General features: G+C 35.8%; 1 protein-coding gene across 27 annotated transcripts in view; it reads left to right on the top strand.

The window, feature by feature from the left end:
* Positions 1-19717, top strand: part of RBFOX2 (RNA binding fox-1 homolog 2) — a 286813-nt gene that overhangs the window by 253577 nt on the left and 13519 nt on the right. For 13 of the 27 annotated variants that reach the window (XM_032138957.2, XM_032138960.2, XM_032138958.2 and 10 more), the window contains 5 exons: positions 8939-9031; positions 11807-11867; positions 15829-15882; positions 16003-16095; positions 17269-17401. In XM_032138957.2, coding sequence (XP_031994848.1) covers positions 8939-9031; positions 11807-11867; positions 15829-15882; positions 16003-16095; positions 17269-17401 — 434 coding nt within the window. Of the gene's footprint in view, positions 1-8938; positions 9032-11806; positions 11868-15828; positions 15883-16002; positions 16096-17256; positions 17402-19717 lie in introns of all 27 variants that reach the window. The other 14 variants (XM_032138949.2, XM_032138945.2, XM_032138953.2 and 11 more) reach the window with 3 other exon arrangements.

Raw genomic sequence — 19717 nt, forward strand, 5'->3', positions numbered from 1 at the left:
AGACTTACAGTGGTGTTGTGAAAAAAAAAAGTATTTGATGAACTGAGTATTTGGACATGTTACTTGAGAGTTTTCTCACTGCTTATTAAATGAAATACATCCTACTGAAACCATCAGCCATAGCCAAGCCTATAAATATTTACCTTGCTGTTGCTACTTTCATTTGTTAGGTTAGAGCAATTTTTTAGTTAATTTTCATTTGGTCATCTCTGCTGAACTTTGAAAATAGCTTTTGGCTATGGTTAAATCTCTTAAACATGTAATTTGAGGGAAAGCTAAATAAAGCCAATAAATGAGTTAATATTTACCTCTCCAATTTCATACTCCAAATTCACCATACTTTGGGAATTGATAAGAGTTTATATACCTCCTGCCCCCATCTGTACACATAAAAATGTATGTGCTGTTCTAATGCTACTTACTATTATTCCCTTCCTTTGTAGAATGTATCAACACTAAAAGTGTTTAATTCTGACTATAACAATTATTTATTAACTATTAAAGAGGTAATTATACTCTAAGCTTCCAGTTTTCAGTTAAAACAAAAATGATTAATATGCCTATAGAGAGCTTTCTCCAGCACTTGGTAAGTATTTTTTAAAGTGAAGTCTATTCAGACTGCAACCAGTAAACTATTTATGCTTATAATTTTTCTCACAATGGATTTCTGTTCCTTTGTTGCATTGTTTGTGTTTATTTTGTGTGATCTTTTTTAGCTACACGGTGGGAAAATGACAGTGGTTTAGAGATAAGAAGCACATGAGTGTAAAATAAATATGTGGAGATTATTGGCCACTCTGTAAACTACTATCTGAGGTAGTTTTAAATATTTTTAGTTGTAAGTGTATGTACTTAAAATATTCTTAACTAGAGTCTAACAACTAGAAGGCCAATGTAGTTTCATCAGACATTGACGACTTGCTCCTTACCAAGAAAATAATTTGTTTGAATTATTGTGAAGCAAAGGAAATTGATCTTTCTTAAGGCTTCTTTCATTGACTTTAAGGATTTGCCTGCTACCAATTTTTTTTCTTTTTTCTTTTTTTTTTTTTTTTTTGAGGCAGAGTCTCGCTCTATTGCCCAGGCTAGAGTTGTAGTGGCACAGTCTTGACTCACTGCAACCTCCGCCTCCTGGGTTCAAGCAATTCTTGTGCCTCAGCTTCCCGAGTATCTGGGATAACAGGCGCACACTACCACCCCTGGCTAATTTTTGGTATTTTTAGTACAGACAGAGTTGCACCACGTTGGCCAGGCTGGTCTTAACTCCTGGTCTCAAGTGATCTGCCTGCCTTGGCTTCCCACAGTACTGGGATTACAGGTGTGAGCCACGGCATCCTGGCCCCACATTTTTTAAAATTTACCTGATCCAATTACTTCTCCCATGTAACTTTCATTTGAAAGTAATGACATGAGCTTTCTCTTTGAGAAATCTAAAAGCATAGGCTTCTTCTGTCAGCTTGATGCTGTGTCCTCACTGCCCTATTTTTCTCTGGGCTGCTAAAGGGTGCACAGACTGTGTACTAATTGGTAAATGTTTTAAAAACAAAGCACAGAATTCAGAATTGCCCTGAATCTGCCTTCAAGGACTGATACAAAACCTTGTTTTTGTCCTTCAAAGCTTTCTTAACTGCTACCTAAAGTTATTTGCTGGAATGGATGCCCTTGGAACTGTTCTGAGGCTCCTAATAGAGATTTATTTTGGAATCAAACCCATAGATGCCTCCTCTGGGATCCACCTAAGAGAAATTAATGAGCACTTTTTGTTTTGCAAATTAAGTTTAGTTTCTTAATCCCTTTTACATGTTTGGGGTTGACTGTAAAATTACAGCGTATTTTGAAAAGAACCAGAGAAAAGGAGGCTTTATATAGTCCTATTGTTTAGTTAAGTGTTCCTCTAACTTTTAAACAGAGTACTTTTCTGTACAGAAATTAGCTTTATTGAATTTTTTTAGAGCAGTAATGGAAAAACTAGTCACAAAATAACTCTAAGATAGCAATACTTAAATGTAAAACAGTGTTTAATCAAATTGTTCCAAAGCAAAAAGCAACTCCATACCATATCTTATTTTGTATAATAAGACCGTCACCCAGGGTTTTAGGATATACCCATTTGAAAACATAAGTAAATGGTGTTCCACTGCCATGCTCATGCCCTCCTTGTCTGCCAGTATTATTCTTTTTCCAGCTTGCCTTTAGAGTGGAATTACTCTATAGTAGTTTTTTCTTTGTTGTTGACTAGTTTTTTCCTTTTTTCCTTCTTTTGCCTTCATATTCTAGATTTGGCTTACTTAGATTATAGAATGAATATATATCATATTTGTGCACACACATGCATACATATATATTTAAATTATTTCACGTGAATTTCAGTCTTTTTACTCCCTAATCCTTTATAAAAACATAGAATCACCTGTATCTAAGTTTCTTTGATTAACTGAAACAGAGATAGACTAGGCTTTTGAAAATGTGCTATTAAGATATATGATGGAAAATGGTACTCCTGCCAAAAAATTAATTTATTCAAATAGAACCTAGAAAATTATTATATGAGTTTATGTAGCTTTATTAATTCTCCAGATTTCACCAGTAATGACAGATTATTAACACAAATAATAAGATAATGCCTAGAGTGAGCATATGTCCTGGCTTATCCAGGATGGCCCCAATTTACACCTGTTATCTTAGCATAATTATTAATAAATGACCCCTTTCTCTCTCAGAATGTCCCAGTTTGAATGATAAACTATTTACTCTCCTTGTATATCCTTTGGGTAACATCTTAAGAAAGCAGTCTTTGAAAAGGAAAACATGATGCTTAATGAAAAGTATAAAGAAAAAAATACATAGTTTATTAAAGAGAAATGTGCACTACTGATATTCTCATGTATCCTTCTAGTCTTCTCATATAGAACCTTAAAACATAACCCAAAATGGTCACCTAGTTCAACCCCCTGTATTCTTGACCTTGCATTCTCTGCTAGAAACTTTTAGTGATTAAGAACTTGTTTTATTCAAAAGTTATTCCATTGTGGGTCAGACTTTCTACCATCTTATTCACCATCATCCAACCACATAACAATTTTTGGTGATAATTATCAAGCTTATTAAATAAAGAAATACACAGATTGTAGCATTTACATTTTCTATAAATTTTTGCCAAAATACTTCAGTATATCGTCTCTTGAATGGATATGTATTAAAATATTGAATATGTTGAAGTTGTTCAGCTCTTCAGATAGTGCTCATTATTAAGTCCGCTAAAGGACTACAAATGTTATACAGCCCAGCAATAATTATTTAGATTTCTAGCAATTTTTTTTTCTTTTTTTAAAATTGATAGATATTAGATGTACATATTTTCAGGGTATATGTGATAATCTGATACATTCATATAATCAAATCAGAGTAATTGGGATAGCCATCACCTTAAATATTTATCTTTTCTTTATGCTAGTAACATTCTAATTATTCTAGCAAATATTTACTTAACGTGTTCTCATTACTTCTCTCAGGTGGATTTCTGGAATAATGGGGATCTAGGTTTAGGTTGGGCTTAAGTTTAGGCTGTAGTTAGGGGAGATAAAACTTCTATTCCTATTCCTTAGACACAAGTAATTTGCTGTAATGTTTTCCCTATTATCTGGCTTTTAATTTCATGCAAAGGGAAATTATTTATTTCTCTCAAAATATTATCAAAATACTTTTTTGGAAGTCACAGTAGGCCTTTGTGACTTTCAGTAAAACTTAATAGGTAATGTCGAAGTGAAATGGTTTTTTTTATTATATTTAAAACTGAATTAATAGTGCATGTGTTTCTGAAGGGCTTAGTTTTTTTTCTTTTTTTCTTCTGTTACCATTATGGGCTTTAGTTTTATATATTTTTTTATTTATGTTTTAATTTCTGTGTTCTGGCCATACCCAGGAGATCCGTCTGCTTTTGATTTCTCCCTTAAAAGTTACATGGTAAATTTTCTTTCTCATTCTTCTGAGATTGAAAAATTCAAAAATTGTACAAATTTTAATAATATTTTTACAATGTTCATTCTATTGCTTGTTATTTATTGCAGTCTGAGGCCAGACTAAAAAGGTGACAGTTACTTGGCTCCTATAGGTCCTCGATGATGTCAAGGCAGGCTGTGAAATTGCTGTCACACTTTGTAGAAGTTTTAACTACAACCATATACCTAATAAATACACCATTCTTCAATTTCCAGAAGTCAGCTAAGATACCTGGTAAATCACTAATGTAACACTGGTGTGTTTAAATGTTTAATATAGAAGGACTCTGAGGACTGTGAACTTAGAGGAGTATAAAGTGTAGAGACCTGCATTGCCCAGCACAGTGGTCACATTTAGCACTTGAAATTTGGAGAGTTTAAACGGAGGTGTGCCTGTAAGGGTGAAATGGACACCAGATTTCAGAATTAGCACACAAAAAGAATGTTAAGCATCTCACTAATAATGTTTTAATATTGATACCATATTGAAATGTTAATAATATGTGTATATATTGGGTTAAATAAAATACATTGTTAAAATTAATCTCACCTGTTTCTACTTTTTAAATGTGGTTATTAGAAAATTTTAAATTATATATGTGGTTTGTATTATATTTCTGTTTGCAGTGCTAGTGTAGATAAACATGTCAAAATCATTTGTTAATTTAAAAAGTTTACTTTTTTAAAATCTGGTTTTATTAATAGAAGTTTAGGTAACAAAAATTATCCATCCGTTTACATAGCTGAAATATTTCCTCTTGTTCAGAATTTGAGATTAAATCTATTTGTTACAGATGATATAATCTATTTGTTATATATATTATACCTGTGTAGACTGGTTCAATGTTTGATAGGTTGTATAATCATTTGGAAGCTGTTCTATGATCATTTGGAAGCTGTACTAAGGAAAATATTTTAGATTTAGACATAATTTTACTAACTTTTTTTCCAAAACAAGAGATCAGAATGACCAGCTTAATGTCAGTTCAATTTCTAAGAGTGAAGTGACAAAACATGAGTTCATGTAAGCAGCCTTTTCTACTGATAACTTTTAAACCTGGAGAATCTGTGAACATCTTTAGCACAGTTTCTGGCACCTTTTCTAAAATGCTACATTTTAGTGAAGAAATAGTATATTCTAAAAATGTTTTAAGATCTGAGTTCATGTTACTGAAACTAAATTGTGAATGTGATAGATAAGGAAGCATGTTTGGGTTGATGGAAAATCACCTGTTTAAAGTTTAAACATGAGAGAAAAGTACTTAAGAACAGTACTTCAAAAAATTCTAGTCACACCTCTCACCTTCCTAATCATGGACTTTAATTCTAAGAGGTACGTATTAATTCCCTATGACTTCTGAACAGATTGCCACAAATTGGGTGGCTTGAAACCACACATTTATTATCTTACAGCTCTGGAGGTCAGAAATCCAAAATGGGTCTCACAAGGCTAAAATCAACGTGTTGGGTTCTTCAGAGGCTCTGAGGGATCATCTGTTTTCTCACCTTTTCTAACTTATAGAGGCTGCCTAGATTTCTTGGGCTAGAGCTCCTTTCTGTCTTCAGAGCCAGCAATGGCCAGTCAAGTCTTTCTCAGGCTCCTTTACTCTGATTCGGACTCTCCTGTGTCCGCTTTTCACTTACAAGCACACGTGCAGTGGCCACGTTGGGCCACTGTATTACATTGGGCCCAACTGGATAATCCAGGATAATCTCTCTATCTCAAGATCATTAACTTAATCGCATCTGCAAAATCGCTTTTGCCATGTAAGGTAACATATTCACTGGCTTTGGGGATTAGGATGTGGACAACTTTGGGAAGCCATCATTTGGCCTATTGCAAGATTTATCTTCAAAGCAAAGAAAGAAATCCTCTTACCTTTATGTTTCATATTAAAGAGTCCCAAAGCATCAACAAGGCCTTCTTCCTCCTATCACTCCAGGAAAAAGATGCTTATAAAGATTGCTTTATTTTTATATTTTTGGTATCTTGATTCGCATATCCTCTGGTGTATAAGCATCTTTCTATATAAAACACTTTTAAAACATTTGAAAGTGAAATTTTGTTCCAGAATGTTAGTCATTATTGAGAAAATCTTATCCAAGCAGATATTAATGTTAAACTTTGTCATTTGCTGACTGTGAAATTGCAGTGCTCATCATACCACCTTCCATTCTTTCGGATGCAGTTATTGTATCACTAATGTTCTTTCAACACATTTTAGAAAAGAAGGTTATGGAAGATATTTAGCAATTAGATTTGAAAAAAAAAGAAGGATTTTAGGACTAATATAGAGTTTAGTAAATAGAATACTGAACTGAGATTTGAAAAGGCTTAGAATTTCCTCACCGTTAGCTGGATATCCTTGGATACTTAATCTCAGTTTAACTCAGTTTCTTTACCTTCAAAATGCAACCAACATGTCTATTCTTTTTACTTCATGGTTATATTTAAGAAGACAAATTAGTATGTATATTTGTATGTAGGTGTGTAGATATAGTCATAATGCTAATATCAAAAACCTAGGTCTTAGTTTTCATATAACTTAATAGTAATCCAACTATCAATTTACAATGTATTAATTTAACCTAAGTCATAGAATATATGACTGTGAGGACCAGTTGAAATACAGCCAAAATGCTTCTGAAGTATGATATTAAAACTCATCACTCTCAGTTCATGTCCTTTATAGGGACATGGATGAAACTGGAAACCATCATTCTCAGCAAACTATCGCAAGGACAGAAAACCAAACACTGCATGTTCTCCCTCGTAGGTGGGAATTGAACAATGAGAACACATGGACACAGGAAGGGGGATATCACACACTGGGGACTGTTGTGGGGTCAGGGGAGGGGGGAGGGATAGCATTAGGAGATATACCTAATGCTAAATGACGAGTTAATGGGTGCAGCACACCAACATGGCACATGTATACATATGTAACAAACCTGCACGTTGTGCACATGTACCCTAAAACTTAAAGTATAATAATAATAAAATTAAAAAAATAAACTGGGCAAAAGATTTAAACAGAAAAAAAAAAAACTCATCACTCTCTGACCTTTCTTTAAAAGTTTGACTTTCTTATTGGAAGACTCACCAAGATTAGAGAACTAGCAGCTTGTCTTCAGCAGGTGCTAGTGTAGATGACAAATGGTATAACTAATTATTAATGTGTCCTTTTATACCTTGTGTTGTCAAAGTGGCTATAAATGTTGATATCAAAATTTCATTTATGAAAATATGTTCCTGTTGATATTTTCAACAAACCTATACATTTTTTAGGAGAGTATTAACTGAAATTACCGGTAGTATTTCATTCCAAGCAACATATGTTTTAAAATCTCTATCAGCTTAGCATTGCGCTTTCAAGGGTATTTGTGATGTCCAAATCGTGGGTAGAGGTCATCCATTGGAATTCTCCAAAACGCCACCCACCCACATAATCACTTAGAATGCTGAGTTATCAGATCCTTCAAAACAATGGAGTTGCTTTTATAAAATCTTACTGAGCAACGAGCATTGTTTACCGTGTCAGTTAAGAACATGTTTTATATAGAGAGAAGTGTGCTCATGTTATTAAGCAGCTAGGCAGAACTTCAGTTAAAATTAAAGAGTTCTAGGTTATCCTACAATAGAATATTCAAAAAACGCTAGCAGGACAATGAAGTTATTGGCAAATGAAGACTTTGCAGAAACTCCTAAGACTTTACCACTTTGCAGATATAAGCAGCATGGAAATTATTTGTAAAATTGTAGCTGCAGAGTAGAATAAGGACAGAGCACCTAGAATGAAGTGAGTATCATGTTTTAGGAAAGTCATCTAAGTATATAGTAAATGCTCCTGGTGTTAAAATTGGTAGTACGTGAACATCGGAGTGAAGGTAGTCAACTCCCTGGTCTCCTAATTTGTCTGCTTAATGAGTTAAAGCTCCACTGCATTTTTGTAGTATCTTGCAAGGAACAAATAAGTTAATCCTAAGTCATTGTACCAGCTGCATTGCTGTTTTCTGATATCCTTTTTCTACTGAATAGTGTACAACTGATATCACTAATGTAGATCTCATTCCCATTGCCTGTTGACTGTTCCTTTTTTCTCTATATATAGAAAGTTACTACTGCCTTTAATAGCAGATATAAACATCAATAAATGAATAATTTAGGCAAATTTGGGTTAGCAGTTTTCTGAAATTCAGTTGAACATATTTTTACTCTGTCAATCTGGTCATTTAAAATGGGCATTGAAGAAAAGTTATAATTGACCACTGCTTAGTGATTTTTTATTTGCTTAGAAGAGCATGAATGCTCTCCTCTCCCACACCCAGTACATACAAAATTGTACACCGACTATGCCCTAAATTATCCTGTTCCCGAAGGAATTCATAGTGATATAAGCAACAGGCAACGTGGGGCTAAAATGATTAGACCTACTTTAAAAAAAAATCTCATTATGCAATGTTGAACCTGAATGTCAGATTTCATGTAGCAGTTACTGGGAAATAATAGATTTGGGATGTCAGAGAGTCAATTTAATTAAGTCTTTTTTAGTATTACATAAAGGGGCATGTATATTAAATTAATAACATGAATTGAGAGAGAAAGGTAGGACATTAAAAAATCTTCAGATTCTTGGTTGAATAGTTTGACCCGAGTAACTCTGTACCTTAATTTTGGTCTGGCCTCATATGCTTTATGTTTTATTTTATTATTGTTACATTGCTGTTACTTATTATTATTATTACAGTTCTTTATTCTTTTATTGGATTTAATTTCCCTTTACAAACATGCATGGACCAAAAATGTGACTTTGGGAGATTATTGCTGAGTTGTTGCTGATGTCAGTTTTATACTATGATATTTTTTCTCTATTTACCAAGAGATCAGTATTTCAATATAACGATGTGCATGTTTTCCCCCCTTCTCCCGCTGCATGCAGGGATTCGGGTTCGTAACTTTCGAGAATAGTGCTGATGCAGACAGGGCCAGGGAGAAATTACACGGCACCGTGGTAGAGGGCCGTAAAATCGAGGTGCATGTCTTTAATAATTCAATTTCTGGTTTATATTTTTATTTCTCTTTTTTCGTATTGCCTCACTTATTTCACATTTGGAACCCTGTCTTATGTGTGCGTGTGCACATGTATGTGTGTTTGTATCTCTGTCTTCTTCACCTTCTTGCACTAAAATGTATAAAAGTAACACTTCTTTCTGCCTCCCTCCTCATTTATTGGTTGTTTGGGGGTTTTAATTTTGACTGTGTGTGTGTGTGCGTGTGTGTGTGTTTGTTTTTCATTTATGTTTTTCCTTCAAAATGTTCATCCTTCTGCTCTCTTGATTTTTTTCCTTTGCTTCAGTTTGCAGTACTCTGAATTCCTGTGATCAGGCCTAAGCAAAACTAATGTTAAATTGTCTAAAAACTATCCAGTTTATAACACTGTGTTCTATAATGAATCAAGGGGCCAGCCAATATCCTTTCTCTTGGGAGGCCAGTTCGCCTCTTTGTGCGCATGATAAGCACGGAATAGAAGATTCTAGAGATTGTGGGGAGGGAGGAAATAATCCAAAACTCATGTAGTTTTTAAATATATCTAATACCAAGAATTTTGGTATCTAAATTTTTATGGATAAAATTCTTAAACAGGGGGTTTGATGGCTGGCTGGCGAATGTACTGTGATTGTGACTAAGTCTACTGCCTGGTATTCACCAGCCCTTTTTGATAACACATCGAAGGTTAACTGGCTCCTTTCCCCTTTCCCAATTTTTTAAAGTATTAAATGTAAAAGCCACCATTTTGAGTAAGATGTCTGCATATTTTGCTTTTTTTCCCCTCCTTTCCAATGGTTTAGCATTTAGGGCCCTTCACTTGACTCACTCTTTCCATGGTAACTATACACAATGCTGGCGATGGTGCCCGTTGGCGGTAAGTGAACAAAAGCACTAGAGAAGAAGCTTTTAAAAATGTAATTACAAAACAATTAAATAAGAAAGAAAAAGTCCATCTGCCATCTCACATTAACACTACAAAATGTGATTTGACTTGTTGTTCCTCTTCCTTTTCCTTTCCCCTTTTATTTTCAATGCTGTTGAGTAATGCCGCCTGGATTTTGGATGTACATATTGTTTTGTAGCAGTCTGAGCTGTTTGATTACTGACTTCATGGTGATTTTTTTCCCCTTGCACATCTTACTCAGAGTTACTGAACTCTAGTTTGGCTGGTTTTATTAATGCACTTCCTGCCCCTACATCCTTCCCTACTTTTCCTGTTTCCTAAACCCCCGTTTGTAGCTCTGACTGTTCTTTCTTTGCCCGTTACACCCTTCCTGACTTTCTCTTTTCTTTTTCCCTACCTTATTCTCTTTTTCCAGATCCTTGCTCCTGTCCCTTTCCCTATTCTTCCTTTCCCATCCCTTCAGTTACACGCAGCTGTTGGTCTCTTTTGCTGACTGGTGGTTTCTGATTGGTTCTGGCCATTTTTCCTTTCAAGTGCTTGGTTGCTTTCTGCTCCAGCAGCTGGTTTCAGCCCTTGCTCCATTCTAATCCTTGTCTGTGAGAACCTTGCTTTTCAGTTTCTCCCCTCTTTCCAAAATTGATTGTTTTTTCTTTCTTTTATTTGTGTGTGTGTGTTTTTTAACTGCATGCTCTCAGTCTCATCACTGTTGTATCCCATTCTTTCTTTTTAAATGTGAAATGTTTATATTATTTGGTGGGCAAAACTAGAGTAAATGGAGTTTCAAGCTCTTTCCTCACATGGGGGATTATCACTGTACAAATCTTTAAAGACATAGGAAGAGGTTTTTTAAGTTCTAATTCTACCTAAAATTGGTCTTTTCATAACAAAAATTTATTACCATACAAACTGAACATAATGTAAATTTGAAGAGGCAAAAATAAGACATTTATATTTTATGCTTCTTTTCAATTGGCGTGTTTTATGACCTGACAACACAGTATAAGTCAAGTTCTATGGTGGGGCTTTACCCTCCTTGCAAGAACTTTGAGACTGGTTCTGTCACTGGGCTGCAGTATGCTGGCATCTTAGTTCCATTCATCTTTTCTTCAGCAGCACTGTCTTTGTAACACCTACTTACTCTAGCACTGAGAATGCTTTAAAATATGCAGTTCTGTAATGAGGGTGGAGAGTACCATAAAACAAAATAAATAAACACTTTATTTTCTCAATTCTTTTAAGTGCCTACTTTAAAGGCTTTCTTAAAAGCTTTGTTCTTAAATTGATAGACCATGTAGTCTAGAAAATTCAGAATGGTCCTGAAGGCTGTCAACATGGGAATCTTAGGTTTCTATATTTGTTTACTTACCTCAGACAGTAAAAATCTCGGACAGACAAATTTAAAATGCTGAACATTAGGACAGGCGAAATCAGATTTATTTTATCACCTTTCCATCAATCTATTTCATAACCCATGTGGCAAGCCTCTGTCTTATTAACAAACTTCAAAGTGAATTGCTCATATAGTTGTTTCCTATTTACTTTTTTCTGCGTTTTCCGTAGTCCAGAGATTTCTCTGTTTAAAAGATGTCCAAAGATCTTGCAAATGTATTTTCTTTGGAGTACTGATATTTGGAAACCAAGAAACTCATTTTACTCTTGTTATCCTCATTTGATAAGAACTTTAATTAAAATACTATATATTAATATTTTATATTGGTGTGTTAATTATTTAAATCAATGTTCTCAGAAATTTACTTAATTTTAAAGTAAGTACTCTGTTATTGGATGTGCAACTTTATGTTCCCTAATGTGGTCCACTTCTTCCCTGCCCTTTTTTCTCCTTGTTATTTTTAGGTGAATAATGCTACAGCACGTGTAATGACCAATAAGAAGATGGTCACACCGTATGCAAATGGTAAGAAATTATAAATCATCTTCGAAAGAGTGTTTATTCTTGTGTAAATATACGGAGTTTTTATAAACTTCTAAGAATCTATTTCCGTCTTAAGACAGTTTGTGAAGTAGTCTCTTTACCTGGGAGAGTATTTTATGTTTACAATATAACTTTGTCATTACAATTGAGCTAAGTTTTTAGTTAGTAAGGTGTTATGTTCTAAGTAAAGTTCATCTTTTACACAGTGCAAACATGCTATCTAGTTGCCTATTAACCCAAATTGGATCCCACCTGAGCACCTTCTTTTTCAGCTGCTGTAGCTCTTTATGTTAGACTTGTCCGTCATACCCCTGGATGCGCACTGACTCTCACTTTTACTTCTGACTCTCATTCATCAGAGCATAAGTGGAATAAGTTAGGAGGATATTTTAATCACTTTTATAATTCTGGACCCGTTGCTCTCCTTAGCCCTAGAAGTAACAGCTATGGGTATGGTTGTGTGTGTATCATTTTCTATTTCATGATTATATATTTTACAGTAAGGTTTATAAGTTTTTCTCATCGAGAAGGAAATTTTCTATGAATAATTTGTTACATCAGTTACCAAATTTAATCTAGACTCATGGTCTCTGAATGAGATGGAATATAAATTTAATCTGTAGCCCAGTGGTGGTTTTGCAGACTGTTCTGCAGAGCCAGTTTGGGAGAGAAAAAGGAAACCAAATGGATTGAATCCTAAGGTCTCAGCTGTACTTTAGTCTGAGCAATTTAGGGTTCTGCATAAGCTTTTACTAATATCTAGAATAAACGGGGGAGTTTCTGCTGGTTTTTTTTTTTTTTTTTTTTTTTTTTGAGACGGACTCTCGCTTTGTCACCCAGGCTGGAGTGCAGTGGCGCAGTCAAGGCTCACTGCAAGCTCTGCCTCCTGGGTTCACACCATTCTTCTGCCCTCAGCCTCCCGAGTAGCTGGGACTACAGGAGCCTGCCACCACACCCGGCTAATTTTTTGTATTTTTAGTAGAGACACCTGGCTAATTTTTTGTATTTTTAGTAGAGATGGGGTTTCACCGTGTTAGCCAGGATGGTCTCAATCTCCTGACCTTGTGATCCACCCACCTTGGCCTCCCAAAGTGCTGGGATTACAGGCATGAGCCACTGTGCCCGGCTCTGCTGTTTTTTTAAAAAGTTTGAACCCACTGCTAGAGTGTGGCTATATGTGCTAATAATGTCTTAAATCAAGGAGAAATTTATCAGTATTGACTATATCCCATAGTCTTCAATAAATATATTTAGCCCAGCTTTTCACATAGATGATACAAATTTATCAGCATAATTTGCATTTTTCCTTACTCCTTTTATCAGTATGATACCACTGCCTCCCACTTTACCTCTTATTTTTTCACTGCTCTTACAAAAACAAGTCTCTACAATTTTGATAAAAACTCAAACAAAATAGAAAGGAGAAGCAAAGAATGTCAAATTTTCTTTACATCTAAGGGAAATATTGTGACAGAAAGAGCCTCTGACTAGAATTCAGAAAACAGACATTCTCCTTCTAGGTTTGACTGTTTATTTACTCCGTGACAGTGGACCAGTTTTTTAACCTAATTCTGTTTTCATATTTCTAAATTGAGACCACAGATTTTTGGCACCAGGATTTTTCTAGAAGTTATTAAAACTCAACCCTCCCAGCTTATTATTAGGAAATGAGACCCAGAAAAGTATAGTATTGACCTCAGGTTGCAGATGTGATATCTATTTTACCTTCCTCTTTGGGTTTTGTGAAGGTCAAAGGACATCTGTGAAAATACATCGTAAATTTTCTAAAACTAAATATATTCAAAGTACTACTAACAATATATCAATATACATCCATTATATTAATTTTTGTTTTTGTTTTGAGGCAGAGTCTCTCTGTCACCTAGGCTGGAGTACAGTGGTGCAATATCGGCTCACTGCAACCTCCACTTCCTGGGTTCAAGCGATTCTCGTGCCTCAGCCTCCAGAGTAGCTGGGATTACAGGTGTGTGCCACTACACCCCGCTAATTTTTGTTATTTTTAGTAGAGATGAGGTTTTGCCATGTTGGCCAGGCTGGTCTCGAACTCCTAGACTCAGGTGATCCGTCCACCTCAGCCTCCCAAAGTGCTGGGATTACAGGCTTTAGCCACGGTACCTGCCCAGTATGTGGATTTAAAGGGAATGCTCAGGAAATAGTGGCATTGGTAGGAAAGAAAAAGGTTATTTTTTAAAATATTATTCTAAATTAATATTCAGGTTTAGTAGGCAAGAAACCTTCTGCTATTGTGTTAAAGGCTCTAAGAAGAATGTGTTGGGTTCCTCCTAATGAATTCTCAGTCAGCATTCTCATTTAGGTTGGTTGGAATCTCTTAATTTGTGCAGAAATGTTGCACAGTATTTGTGTAATTTGATGTTGCAGAATATTTGTGCTCTTACAATTCAAGTAGGATTTGAACCTAGATTTTGCCAAAATTTTATGTGGAATATTGAAGAGACATTGCATTTTATGAGCACATAAAATGATGAATAAGAGATTGGATTGAATCAGAGTTAATGGGTTTTCACTTGAATAATGTCTTGCTTACAGTCATTTAAATCTGGTAATTTCAATAATTCTTTTGAAAAGGCCAATTGTGGCTGGACGCAGTGGCTCACGCCTGTTATCCCAGCACTTTGGGAGGCTGAGGTGGGTGGATCACCTGAGGTTAGGAGTTCAAGACCAGCCTGGCCGACATGGTGAAACCCCATCTCTACTAAAAGTATAAAACTAGCCAGGCGTGGTGGCACATGCCTGTAGTCCCAGCTACTTGGGAGGCTGAAGCATGAGAATCGCTTGAACCCAGGAGGCGGAGGTTGTGGTGAGCCGAAACTGCGCCACTGCACTCCAGCCTGGGCGACAGAGCAAGACTCTGTCTCAAAAAAAAAAAAAAGGAGGCCAATTCTGGCCTTTTTCTTTTCATTCGTATATTTATAGAGTAGTGTGGCACAATGCTAGGGTCTTAATATAAAAAGACAAATGAGCCAGAAAATATATAATATATTTTTGCGTATATGTAAAATTCAATTAATGTTGATTAAAGTTTTCATGTGGAATTCTACTTTTATTCACTCTCAGTGAGCAATCATATATTATTCCTTTTTAAAAATTACTTGCCATATTCCTATAAATATAAAAAAGGGAAAGAAGAAATAAAGTTGACATTAAACATAACGTTATTTGGAAACTCTCAATATTTATAAATATTTAAGCTAACGTTCCACAGTATTCTGGTGTTCTTTAGCTAAGAAGTCTGATTAACTTAAAGGTGATTATTACACATTAAAGCCTCAGAAAATATTTACTGAAGTTGGGAATGTACCTTGAATTTTATTATTTCATGTCTTTCCTTTTTTAGTTGGTGAACCCCAATAAAATCCCAATGGTAAATCCGAGTGAAAGTTGATTTCAGTTTACCTGGAATACTAGCATTGTATAGTCAAACATGGAGTCAAAGATCTAGGTTGAATTTCAGTTCAGCTCATGGATACCTTTATTAAAACAACTAGAGTAATAAACAGGGTTGAGGAAATGCATCACAGTGTGGTTCAGAGTGACATATAGTCGGCCTTCTTTCTTTTTTTAAATGAAGGATAGGTCATCCAGGGTAATTCTGTGAGAACACTTTACCAAACTCTAGGATTTATTTCTATTTATTTTTTCTCCTCTCATTCCCTCTCCATCTTCCTCCTCCCAACATCACGACTCCTGCCAAGCCCCCCAACCCCAGCCCCTCATTATCTCTTCACTGTGTGCTAGTTCTACTACTGTTAGTCTCCCATATAAACCCCAAGCTGGAATTCCAAAGAGAGGTTGATAATAGGCAAAAATAGCCCCAGAGATGGCTGAAGCCAACTTGACATGCACTGATCATCCCTTTCCTCAAGCAGTCTTAAATGCTTACCTTCCATTTTGTGTGTTTCAGGTTGGAAATTAAGCCCAGTAGTTGGAGCTGTATATGGTCCGGAGTTATATGCAGGTAGTATTTAAGTAAATGTTTCCACTTGTGCTATTTAATTGTAATAGCATCTGCTGTTTTTCAATTTGCTATTCCTTTTTAATCTTTTTGCATTTTTTAATTTTTTAAAAATCCAATCAGCATCCAGTTTTCAAGCAGATGTGTCCCTAGGCAATGATGCAGCAGTGCCCCTATCAGGAAGAGGGGGTATCAACACTTACATTCCTTTAATCAGTAAGTAGCCTATGTTGGCCTGGCATGGATTTTGACTGTTGTGAGTGAACTGTCATGTCCTGGTTTTTTTTTTTTTCCTAGTACAGTACATAACCGAAATGGAAATTTCTTGAGAGGGATATTAAATACTATCCCAGTGCCCTGTCCTGCTTAACCTGTGCTAGAATTTTCCTGACCAAATATTAGGATTGCACAAAGCAGAAATAGTTGGAAAAGGTAGAGGGGGCAAGGGCATATGAAGAATATTTTAGTCTGTACTTGATGATAAAGAAAACAAAAGAAGCAAGTATGTGTAAAGCATATTATACATTTCCTCTGCAAGTCAGCCACAGGTTCTCCAGCAGAGGATCACTTAGAAGTACATCCAGTATTATTGATTATTCTCAGCTTTCTTGATCTCTCTAAAGTCATTTTGACCTGAGCCATTTTACTCCAGCAAGAGGTATAATTAAACAGGATTCAGTGGACATGGAATCAATGTCTCTGCATGCTTTCCAGAGGACAGCACACTTAAAATAGGCTCTTAGAAATTGTCTGCCTCTTTAAAGGATATGAGGCCCTTAGAAATTATCTGCCTCTTCAAAGGACAGGGTAGGAGTTGTTTCCCTCACCTTACATTTGTGGATTAAAATTTTTTAAACAAAAGAATGAAATTGACTAATGAAGTGTCTAAAGACTATTATGGGCCTTGGAGGTTGGTACCATGTAAAAATATAAAAAGAATATTCTTTTGAGTAATAATTATTATGTGCACATAGTGACATTTGGAAGCAAGGTTAATTACTGACCGGCTGAAGAGTTTGTGTCAATCTGATTTAGACTGCCCAGAGTAAAAGTCTGTCTTTTATTATGGCAGTCATTCTCAGAGCTTCTTGACCTGTTTCTCAGCAGCTTGCATTGTAAAGCCGAAATTGAGAAGGAACAGAGAAAGCTCACTCAAGATTTGTGATGAATGAGGCATGGAATCTTTTGCTTTTGCATGTTGGGTCTCTCCATTTCTTCCCCACCGAGAGACCCAGGGTAGAAGGTTTATTGAATGCATGCCACCTTTTCAAAAAAGATGTGGTTCATATCTTTCCATCTTTTCTATAACTGGTTCATAGCAAGTTGTGACTATGCACCCTCTATTGAATGCAAGTTGAAATTTCTGTCATATTTTGGGTCTCCCTTTAGTTCCTGGCTTCCCTTACCCTACTGCAGCCACCACGGCAGCCGCTTTCAGAGGAGCCCATTTGAGGGGCAGAGGGCGGACAGTATATGGTGCAGTCCGAGCGGTACCTCCAACAGCCATCCCCGCCTATCCAGGGTAAGCGTTAGATTCCAAAATCATTATGTTTCTAAAATAAGCAGTTGGACCAAAAAAGAATACCATGGCCCTCTCATAACTTCTGGGATGTTGCCGTGTCACAGAGTAGACATTCAATGAATATTTGCAAATTAACAGATTAGATGACAAAAACCAAAATATACCATCATCAGAATATAACAAACTGTCAATTCATTATAAGTCTTCATTTTGGCCACCTTAAGCCCTCATGGTAATGGCTTAAGACAGTAGCCAGAACCGTCTTGTGTTTACTAGCAGTGTGTTGGCATGAAGTTCACTCAGCAGCGCACGAATATGGATTAACATTACTGCAGAGAACCAAAAGAGGAGCTCGACATTGTAGTACAAGCCTGCATCTGCTGTGTTCACCTCCTTATCACCACCCTGTGTTGGGGCAGAGGCTGTCACATGTGTCCTCCCCTTTGGTTTCACTGCCTGGGTGGTGAGCAGCAGAGCTAGTTACCCACAATGGATTTGCTTTCTTTGTAGGAAACGGATTAAAAGAGGTTAATTCTAAGATGAACCAAGTCCAATTGAATCAAGGGAGAAAGGGAGAAGTAGGAAGAATTAAACTGCAGTTGGCTTCTGAATGATGGTAAAACAACGACTGTAGCTGAGCATCCTTCACCGTTTGATTTTTTTATGGAGGGTGTCTCATGCAGTGGAATGATTCCATAGCAACAAATAAATCCTTTGCTACTGAATGGGGAAAAGGAGTGAAGATGGCAGGTTTTGTTTTTAGGGGTTTCTCAGTGTCAGCCTAAAATGTAAATTTTTATAGAGTGGTCTTTCACAAGTCAGTTGTACCAAGGACTTCCTCATCAGAGATGTGACATTTCTCTTCATCTTTTCTCTGCCAGATATGTCAATATGACAGATTTTTTTTTTTTTTTTGTATTCTTAGGGAGGAATGAGTAGCAGCAGAGAAGCTTCTTGGCTGCTACTCAGTTAAAATATAAAGGGAAGGAACCTCCTTTGTATGTCCTTTTCTGACAGCAAAATTGGCTTAGCCTTGAGGTGTACTAATTCAGTATTCATTCATTCATTCATTCATAGACCAAATGGATGTACCATTAGAAGTTCTCCATTCCACAGAGTTAAAACATTTTTATTAGGCAAGGTATGTTGAAGTGGGCAGGCTCCAAAAGACACTGGAAAGGAACTGCTTCAGAAATTAACTTCTGTTTGGAGTTTGTAGACATTTAAATCATGTGCATTCCATCATCTCCATCTTATGCCATTACTTACTTTTATTTTAATCCTTTTTTCTCTCAACTTGACCTTTGACCTTCAACCTCTGACATCTCTTTAAAGAAGTGAATATGCAGTATTATTTCATCAAGAAATACTCAAATGAAACATTAAAAGGAACCTTTTGGAAGTTTTACACACTAGGAAAATTGTTTGTGAAATGTCTTCCATTGTAATCCAAGAGAGTTTACTGTCATATTTGCAAAGAGAGACTACTCACCAGAAACATGGGACTTCCTTATTTTGTAACATTGCTGAATTACTTTATAAAGTGGTTGAATTTAGTCCTGTTCAATGTAGTCATTTCATTATATTGGCCAAACTTGAGAACCCATTCTCTACCAAGTCTGTGTCAGGTATATATTTGCTCAAAGATATTTTATCTTTATGTCTAATCATATCAATTTCTGTGTATTACATTGAACACTGATTTCCCATGTTTTCTTTTTATTAACTAAACCACCTGTTTACATGGAAGATGGCAAGGAATAAGTCCAGTATTTCATGGGAATGGCCTAGAATTGCTTTTCAGCTTAGTAAACTAATTTCATCATTAATCATTATGTTCTAGCCTCCTTGTGGCATTTGATACAGGGAATATTGGAATTCTTCTAGAACGTAGATGAATATTCCCAGTAAGTTATTTGACTTAGGGTAAAATGTATTTGTGTTTTTAATGCCAACCCTTCTTTATAGAAGGCTTATTTGTAAATCTTTGCCTATATCCCCTTACTAAGATCTTTGAAGTTTAATTAATCACCACTTGGTCTCAGTGCTTTCCGTTTTATCAGCCGTCTCATTTTGAACAAGTTGTTTTTTTCATTAAAATGCAATTGAGAGGCAGATTACTTTCTAATATCAGACTTTAACTACAACTGGAGACTATGAAAATGAACAGGACTTAGCTAAATGAACATCAGAGACGAGTTTGATTTGCCTGTTGTGTGATACAAGGGCATAGCATATTTGGGGCATTCCAAAATGTGACCATGCTATCCTGTAAATACAACCAAATGTCATTGGAAATAGAATTAAGAAACATTC

Source organism: Hylobates moloch, unplaced genomic scaffold, assembly GCF_009828535.3.
Source record: "Hylobates moloch isolate HMO894 unplaced genomic scaffold, HMol_V3 SCAFFOLD_19, whole genome shotgun sequence".
NCBI classification, from domain to species: domain Eukaryota; kingdom Metazoa; phylum Chordata; class Mammalia; order Primates; family Hylobatidae; genus Hylobates; species Hylobates moloch.